Here is a 9,707-nt window from a genome sequence, read left to right as displayed (position 1 = left end):
CCTCAGCAAGGCACAGGCTTCTAAGCAAAATGCAGATGTACAGACAGCAGTGTTGAGGATGTGCCTCTGTTGGGTTGCATTTGTACTTAAGTACTGCACTAGGGATGACCAGTTTTACGTGGAGTATATCTTTTTCTCTGTGATTATATTTTTTTTCTATGTTACAAGGGGAAAAAGAGCAGAAAAGCACAACCAGCTATGCTAATACCAGAGGAATGCACTACAGCAGGCAGACTACTTGCTATTAGAAAACCTACTTTCCCCATCATGTAGGTATCCCTTAAAGTATGTTAATTTGCTTCTCAATTGCATTGCCAAACTAAGCAAACTTTTAGGATACTGCTCAATTTCTTCTGTCTGTGGGTTCCCATACAGTGTTAATAGAGGCATCTCTGACACTGTGTTAGCGTGTTTGTGTGTTTTTTGGTTTTTTTTTTTTCAAATGTTAGATTACTGCCACAAAGTCATCTCCAGCAGCTGTTTGCTCTCATAAGGAGCTAGTCTGGGCGAGTCACCTGCCATGCTGATGCTTGTGAAATCACTTGCTGCAGAAATCTTTCCTATAGCTGAAATGCTGGGGATGCTTCTTGTGATCATTACAGCATGCTGCGTTTCTCCCTGTTTGTTTTTAAACATTGTCAGATAGCTTCCAATTTTAAATTTAGTGTGTCTTTACCTCTCGGTCTCACTTTTCATCTTTCTTAGTCCATTGCCTCATTTATAAGCGTGCCATTTGAGATCGCTTGCCAAGCAGCGGAGAAATCCAACCTTTCAGGAAGTGATTTATCTTTCATTAAGGCCCACAGAGCAGCCAGTAGTACCCCATAGCAATCTGATTCTCTATTTCCATCAGTTTGTAGAAAATCTGGAGGACTTGTTTAGCCTGTACGCCTATGTATTTGGCAATAGAGATGAGCCCCCGAGCAAAGATTTTTGCTTGACAGATCACAGCTCACCTGGTTAAGAACCATTTCCAATACTTTTTTTTTCCTCCGGTGTGCTGTTACCTTTGGGGTGTGCCTGACTCCCTGAGACAGCAGGGTTCACTTGTCAGCAGCACTTATGCAGACTGCCCTGCTTGCTCTTTCTAATGGGAAAACATTTCTTGTATTTTTAAACTGTGTTGTGCATGTTACTTGTGAAATAATAAGAAATGAGCTAGCCTGAGGGAAGTGAAGTTGTTAGGTCACACTTGTGTTAAGAAACAGCCTGGCTATAAACTAACATCACCTTATAGTGTATTTTGGGCTAAGGGTTTCTTGATGGCTGCAAACACTTTGAATGCAGCATCCCCCACCCCCTGATCTCGAGGCTCTCTGATTGTGGGGGTGGCAGTTAGCAGAAAAAACACTTCTTGGGTGGTTGGTTTTGCCGGTTGCACTGTGATGCACAACAGATGGTTGAAGTCATAGGTGTTTGTCATGTCCTGTAACTGATCCATCTGGGTTTAATAGCAGCCCCTTGTAACAGGAGCAGTTTCTAATAGTTTATTATGCTGCCCTGAAGAGAATGTGCTTTTGCCAGACAAGACTGTAACATTATTCATTAGCTAGGAGGTGAAGTCAAAGGTATTTGCATTACAGATGACCCTGGCAATGTGAATGGACCTAAACTTGAGAATAATATACCTGTGGGGAAAAGAGGACCTTTTGGTGCCTGTGATCAAACTGTAGGTCATGGCTGTGCAGGTTAGGTGGGATGGGCTGTTATGTCCTGTCCCAGGTACACCAGGCTGCAGTTTCCTCCCATGAACCACCATCAGGATTGCATGTGGTGCTGGCTATAAGGGTGGGGAAGGGAAAAGGAGAATGTGTAAGCTAATAAATAGGTGAATCATTGTGGGGTTTTGACTGTTTCCTCTTTAACTCACTGGCCTCTGAAGCAAGCTTTGCTGACTAATGTTGTTGCGCAGTGTCAATGGAGGCCTCTGTCTGTGTAATTGGTATCCTTCAAGGACTGCTGGGCAGAGGAGAAACGGAGAGCTCTGAAGTGAGAGAGTAAGTCTGAAGACTGCCAGCTCAGATGTTAACAAGAAGTATGTCTTAGAGATGTGCCTGATGTGAATGATGCACCCTTGTTTACAGGATGTGGACTGCCTTTCAGAATAGTATTTTAGCAAATTTGCTGCATAATCTTGAAGTAGATCCCTGGGCTGTATTAACCTAGACCCCAATCCTGTGGAAGGCCATTATGTATGTTTTCTGCAGATTTAATAATCAAGGCTCCTTGCACATAAGTAAGGTTGGCAGAGCTGGGGTTTACCCTCTGCTGGTGGTTGCAGCGCTAATTAACGCAGCATCTTTCTGGTCAACAACTGTGATCTGAAACTGCATTAATTTCACAGCATGTGAACACTGGTATTTGTGATACTGTTGATAAGCAGCTGTATTCAGAGTTTACCTTAAAGTAACAGCTTGTGAAGCTGGTGTAAAAGAGGCGGTTTAGCATTCCTGTTGCTGATGCCCTTGGTATTTTCCTCTAAAGTTGGACTTTTTGTTGTTCTTTGTTTGGATACCTGTCCACCAGGAATGACTTGCTATACAACCCGTGTACAGAGGAATTTGGAAAGCTTCTTGGAGGCAGTGACAAGGATATCCCATCCGAATGAGGAAAAGATGGCATGGGAGACCACAGAGGACCTTTTGCCCTCACTCAGAAATGGTTGCTCCTCTTGGTAGTGTTTTTTTCCTCTCCTCCTCACACAAAGCAACCCAGGAATTGACATGCAGATTTTGCTGTGTTAAACAATGTAGCATTGTGTGGGGGGTGGTATAAAACCTTTCTGTTGTTATTGAGGTTTGGAGAGCCTCCAAGGAGCGAGGGCTCACCTAAACTAGGATATAAACTTATGCTCTGAACAGGACCTGGCAGTGCCTTTAAATAGGGGAATACCAGTGATCTAATTCCATATGATTGCATATTTCAGTCATTGTCGTTCAGTCAATCGAATAATTGTCAAGCACTGCTATTAAGCCAGAGGTGATGTAAAGGTGATAAATGGGGTGAAAGGCAAAGCTCCCTCTGTTAGGGAAACAGGGGAAGTCCCTGAATTGTTCCTAATAACTTGTGATTGGTCCTAACAAAGTGTCTCTAGATGTGCTTTCATGAAAGCACAGGTCAAGCTTGGCTTCGGAGATACCTGGAGATAAGAAGCTTTTTTGACATCTCTTGTAATGTGTGAATTTTGCCTCTGAGGTCTAACTGGATCTTTATCAAGTACTGCATAGGCCCTGTATATATGGGAATTGCTTAGTGATGCATAAGTGAAACTGATCTTCTTGGCCGTTTTGTATAGGCTGTTGACTTGCTGTGTGTTTGGGTTTTTTTTTTTAAGGTGCTGGCAAATTAGAAACCTTTCCTGTGGAGATGAGGAGGGAAACCTTCTCAGGGAAAGGTAGATATGTTTTCCTTGCTTAGTGAAGTGTGCTATCTTCAGACTGTACCTTGTGTGATTAAAGTGTTCAAGCTACTTTTTTCCTGGGCAGTTGGAATACCAAAATTTCAAAATGAGACCTGTGGTGGTGTTTGTGTAGTTTCTGTTATCATCCTACTTTCTAACTTTATGTGTTAATTCAGTGGGTAGCCCCAGCTGCAGAACTATTTTTGATGTGTTCAGGAGCCTGATGTTTTCTACTAATTCCCCAAAAGTGCTTCAGGAATCCCTGCAGACTTAGGTCTGCACCAAGGTACTTAAGCCTGGCCTGCTCAGTACCAGCTCGCAAGCTGGGAGAAGCCACTTAGATTTGTGTCAATGTTACTGGCAAGTGATAAGTCCAAAAGACCTACCAGTCTGCTTTTACTCATCTCCTGAGTAGAATGGAGGTTATGGCTTATAATTTTGCTTCATGCTTTTTGATCTCTAATCCACAAACACATTCTTTTCCCCTTTGTGGGATGGATCAGCCTACAGTGTAATAACTCTTTGTAGAATAGAGCTGTTCTTTAGCATAGGGTCCAGCTGAAAAGACCATGGATGGTGCAGATCCGTAGCTAGCTGGAGGAAGGGAAATTACTCACATTGCTGCACGTGGTGTCTCTTGTTTTCCAAACTGAATATAAACAAGCTTTTCACTTGATCAAAGTTCAAGGCTTTGATAGTGCCTATATTTCAGGTGCCTGAGAATAAGTGGAAGGGTTAGATTAGGTAAAGCTAAGTAAAAATGTTTTGCTGCTTGGTTGCTGGAACATGCGTAGATTTTTGGAAATATGATTGATTGAGGGAAGAAGAAAGCTGACAGAGGACTTAAAACTGGTTTGCTGTGGCACCTGGTAGACATTGGCCCTTGTGAGTACCCAAGAGCTCCTGGCCAAGACAAGGGAAGTGGTCTCATCCTTGCTGGTTTTATGAAGCATGCTTAAATCCCCTGGGAGATCTGGCACCAAAACAAAAACTGCCTGAACTATTGACTTCTGGAGCACAAGTCAGTGGTCCCCTGGAACGCTCTGTGCAACCTTAGTGCAAGATGTCATGCTGGTGTCAACTTGTGGTGCTTCCATCTCCTAGGAAGGCCTGGATAGATGGCAAAGGGAACTATCCTCTCCAGTCTTTCTCTTTGTCCCTGTCCTCCTCATCTCCCAGGTAGGGTACTGCAGCTTTCTGGGGCTAGATGAACCTGTGCACCAGTTAGACCACTTTGGAAGCAGGAGTGTACTTTTGTGATTAGGGTAGATAAAGACATCTAAGCAAGGTGAAACTTACTTGGGTTACATGACCCTGCAATTTGTCTGCTTTGGGAAGAGTCTGCTGCTTCCTTTGTACAGCAAAGTGTCAAAAGATATTACTGCAGCACAGTGGGATGTTACAAGCTTTTGATCATTACAAAGGCATGTCTCAATAGCCTGTGCTTGTGCTGAGTCTCAAACTTTTTGACACTGTCTGCCATGAACTTGCAACTGCAGGATTTCTGCAGCAAGAGCATTGTGAAGGGAGTGTTGAATGCTCTTTCTGAGCACCAAACAAAAACTGTTCTCCCGGGTTTTGTAAAGCAAAAGGTGGCAGTGCTAGGTTTTGATTACCCATTTGAGAGGATCTGGAAGATGAAAACTTATTTTCTTAGCTAGTGTATATGGCTGAGACCATTAGCAAAGTATGTTCTTACTCTTCTATGTAATAAGTGACTTACCTGCTTACAGAGATTTTAATTTGTTCAATACAGTGGTTCAAGTCTGGTTGGAGAATGATTGTGGGAATGTATTTGCTGGTCTGCCTGTACCCCCAAATCCCGTTAGTAGAAGAAATGTAGAAATTTAGGTATTCTGAATAGTTTCTTCCTTGAACAGTGTTTCATTTTGGTATTTCCCAGAACTCTTATGGCCATAGCACTGCTGAGGATGATGTGTAGCTGGAAAATACTGAGTTACTCCTATAGGTAAAAATAGTTCCTGGAACAGCTATTGCCTTAGCAGCAGCAGCACTGAGGAAACAAGTGAATATATTGGCAGGGTAGGTTGTGATTCAGTGAGACCTGATAAAGTAAGCAGTCCTGGCTGTTCCTGAGAAGTTATGTGGTGGAGATCATGAGTCAGGATACTGACCCTTCAAAAGGGAACTGCATCCCCAAATGCCCCACAGCTCTGTTGGAGGGGAAAGATGGAAACTGCATTGGTCTGTGTCCTTTCTGTGCAGACCAGTGAGGACCATCTGTGTGCAGTTAGAACAAAGTATGCCTTTGATACTGCTTAAGTTGTTAAAGTTTGAACAGGATATTATCCTGATCTTTTGCTATGAACTCATTTCTTCCAGGTCACCTATCTGTATTGGAAATGCCTATTATAACAGTATTCCTGGAAATAGGATTAAGTCGCATGGGGGAGGAATAAATGGCATAATTGGGGAGCCAGAGTCAGTCGTCTTTGGGTGAGCTCTCCATCCCTTCGCAAGGCTGCCATGTGGGGAAAGGAGGAATCCAGGCTAGAAGGGCTACTCTGTCATCATGGGCAGGCTTTGGGACAGCAAAGGGGTTATAATTGTTAGGATGCAGAAGTGCTATTTAAAAGCACTGTGGAACTGAGTCAGCTGAAGGTCAAGAAAGCTTCTTGGCCTGAGAACAGGTTAAACTGGCTCAGCCCCATTAGATCTGGAAATGAGAGGAAGTTTACTGACACCTATGTGGTTCTGCCATGGGGGTTTGCAGGGAGTAGGGCTGCTGAGAAGTTTTGACACTTACTGGAGAGCAGAGCTTACTTTATCACCTATTTAAATTTCATTCTCCCACCCACTAGAAAAGAGCAGGTTAACCCCAGTGAGCTGGCAGCCCTCCCCAAGAGCAGGGGAAGGGGCTCTCTGCAGCTGTGCACTAGAGCTGGTGATTGGGCCTATTTCTATGCTGCTCAGAACTCTACAATGCCAAGAAATTAGCAGTTGCAGGGTCAAGGGAAACTTCAGTTTTGCACCCAAGCTTGGAAAAAATCTTGGTTGCAATCCTCTTTGGACTGAGACCAAACTTAATGATACTTCCCCTGACTGCAAATGCTGTTCTGGTTTTTAGCAGTTAGCTATGTGCAGGCCTCAGTTTGACTTAACCCAGTTAGGACTTTTTTTTTTTTTTTGCTTCAGTATGGTGATACTACTCTGAAAGAAGACAAATTGCATGGTGATCTGTTCGCAGTGATCTGATGACAGTGTCTGTTGGCTCTGGGAACACAAGTTGTGTGCTCAGGGGCTGTTGTCTAGCTCAGCTCCTGGAGTTTCCCATGGGGCCGTGACTCGATGGCTGGTGGAAGTCTGTCAGTCTCTTGGTGGCTGTGTATCTGAACTGAAACATCTGTGAAGCACTGAGTTGGGTCTCTGAAGACTGGCAAGCAGAGTTGGAAAGTACTGACTAGTACTCAGTGTTTTTTTTATTATTAAATATGCTGAGGCAGTGTTTCTTCAGAGGAACTGTGTGTGGGTTTGGATATATCTGAAGAAGGTGGGTGATGATTACCTGGTGAAGATATTCTTTGAAAATCACAGCCTCTTTTTGATTAACTGTTTGCTTTCTTAGGTGACTTTTTTTCTGAAGTGGATGTATGTTTGTGAAATTAATATTCTCTTTCTCTTCAACAGTGGGCCACTATACGAATTGAAAAAGGTGTCAAAAAGCCACAGCCACAGATGCTGAAGACTCCTGCTGCTAATGGTGAGAGCTTGGGTAAAGTCAAATTGATAAGACCGATGTTCCTAAAGTAAGAGAACAGAGTCCTTTGCAAATGGGGAAGTTAGATGTGTGCATGAGAGAACTGGAGAAGAGGTGGGGTGGTTACAAGCATCTGATTGTTTTGCAATGCTACTGGTACAACAACTGTTCCTGCAGAATGAAATGCTTCTTTTACTGGCTTGTACTGAATGGTTGAAAAAATGGGATGAGGAAATGAAGGGTATGAAATAACATCGTTTAACAAAACAAAGTCGAGCTTAAGATGGAGATTGTCTTCAGTGGAAAGAAAATTTTGAGTTACAGTATGAGCTTGATTTGTGTCTTGAAGTCTGTCTTTAGGTCACTGCTTGCAGGGCTGCTGGCCAACTATCACAGTCCTAATAGCATCAGAGTACACTTGATAATGTCTGAGAAGATTGGAATCTTTAGTGGACACTGCTTTTCTTTCTGAAGCTCAGTACTTGTCCTGTTGTAGAACTGCTGGATGGAAATGTGTGGTGTTCGACTTGTTTGCTTTTTTCAGTCTGCTGCTATTCATCTTTTGGCCCTTGGAGTTACCTCAGTGTTTGCCAGATTAACTTCTTACACTACTTAGCTGTAGAAAGACAGCTGAAGAGTTGCTTCATATTTCTTCCTTTAGCCTAATTTTGAAATTGGTTCTTTTACTATATCTTAAGCCATACTCTGTGTGTCGTGGTAGGCTGTACTAGGTCAGAGTTGGCTGTAAGACTTTGGAGCTCTAAGTGCAGTGAGAGCAGCCTGACTGCCCAGGAAATAGGAGAAGGCTGAACAAGGCGTTGCAGTCAGCACTTGGTTTTCTCCTGATTCCTGACTGCCTCAGTATTCCTATTGATTTGCTTGTTTCTGACAGCATTTGACAGCAATGTTAGCATTTTCTGTGTGGTCCCTCATTAGGCAGCACAGCTGGAAACAGGACCAGCTTGCCAGTTAGTAGACAAGTCAATTGTTACCTGATTCTACGAATTAGCTCATGTGAACAAGATACAATAAAGGGGACTGAACTGCTGAACTGACTGTGTGTGCTTCATCTTCAAGAGTATCCTTATCAATACTGTAAACACTGGCACTGTACTATCTGCAGGCCAGGCATGAAGCAGACTCTGATGGTAACAGATCCAAGTGTCAGTTAGCACTTGTAGTAATAAACTGGAGGTACTGCACAGCAACTCTTAGAACAGGTTAAAATTTGTCTTATTTAATTGCTAACTTTAAAGTGGCTGAGAAAAAGTATGTACTGTATCACCTGCCAGTGTCCTGAAAGTTGTGGGGGATTTTTTTGCAGTGGGAGGAGGGCAAGGTGAGTATTCCTTCCAAATGTCAGTGCCCTGCTATCTATGTTTCACAGGTTGTCAGTAAATGCAGCAAGATATCCCTTTTCTTCCTGTACAGGTGATAGTGTCCTGTCATGTCATGGGTCAGTGAGAGGCCAAGAAATCCAACTGCGCTGCTTTAGCCCCACAATAGGAGCTCTTGTCTTAGACATATGATCATTCTGGCACATAGCTTTTTCTTTGCTAGAAAAGCAAAGTAAAGGAAGAGAGGACCCAGCTAGTAGATCATGTTTTATGAGCTATTTTTCTGTAAAGCTACAAGTACCTCTTCCTGTGTGTGTGTGACTGAGGTGTACAGTGCTAATATGTATTGTAGTTCAGAACCTGGATTAATCTGGTTGCACTCCACTGCCTGGAGGTCTAGTGGTAGTAAGTAAAAATGGCCTGAGGTAATTAATTTAGATGATTGCATGCAAGCAATGTTCAAGCGGTCTTGTGGATTGGGATACACAATTGCGATGGTGGCCTGAAGCAGTTTTTAATGTCCTTTTATATTTGAAATTAAAGTTAAAACTGTTCTCAACTGTAGGCGGCTCTTACTGCGGTAAGCTATAGTCTAACTATTCCATATTTGAGAAGGTATGGGGAGCAGGGAAGATGTGGAGTCTGCACTGCCAAGCTGTGCTCCATATGTTGCTCTTGGGAGCTTTTTAAGCATAAGACTAACTGGCTCGTGATTAGGAGTCTGGGTTCCTGTACATGGATGAAAGTACTTAGGGCCAGGGTAGGTGTAGGTCTAACAGAGCAGTATGTAAGTTGGCATCCCCTGAGGTGACAGAACATGAGCAGATGGAGAGGTCCAATTGCATTACACAATATTTACTGAGGGAGGAGAAATTCCAAGTGATAATGAATTACGGAGTGGCTGATTAAAACAGGGTAAAGGTAAGTGTCTGTATGTGTACGCATATGCATGTTAAGTGCTGAAGGGGAACGTGTAGCACCTTTTCCATCTTTGCTGACCATCCAGTCCTCACTAAGAGGTAAGTCAGGATAGGAAGGAGCGTTGCAGATGTATGTGCAAGGGCAAGTCTTCCTGTTCCCAGGCAGAGCAAAAATGGCCCTCCCCAAGGACCTTAAAATCCAGTGTTCTTCAACATGAAAGACAAGAGAGCATGACTGAGGAGACACTACCTTTCTCTGCAGTACCAAATCCGGTGTATTTCACATATGTTGGCAGAAGTGGCAGCCGATGCTCCTGTGTTGGTGTGATAAG

General features: G+C 43.3%; 1 protein-coding gene across 1 annotated transcript in view; it reads left to right on the top strand.

Moving 5' to 3' along the window:
- The first annotated feature begins 505 nt into the window (after positions 1-505).
- Positions 506-9,707, top strand: part of AGPAT9 (1-acylglycerol-3-phosphate O-acyltransferase 9) — an 18,763-nt gene continuing 9,561 nt past the window's right edge. The window contains exons 1-2 of the mRNA XM_009890741.1: positions 506-547; positions 7,049-7,121. Coding sequence (XP_009889043.1) covers positions 521-547; positions 7,049-7,121 — 100 coding nt within the window. The 5' untranslated portion in view covers positions 506-520. The remainder of the gene's footprint in view (positions 548-7,048; positions 7,122-9,707) is intronic.

This window comes from Charadrius vociferus, unplaced genomic scaffold (genome assembly GCF_000708025.1).
Source record: "Charadrius vociferus isolate BGI_N301 unplaced genomic scaffold, ASM70802v2 scaffold178, whole genome shotgun sequence".
NCBI classification, from domain to species: Eukaryota; Metazoa; Chordata; class Aves; order Charadriiformes; family Charadriidae; genus Charadrius; species Charadrius vociferus.
Note: the sequence above shows the minus strand (reverse complement) of the source record. Positions and strands in the feature narration are given on the sequence as shown.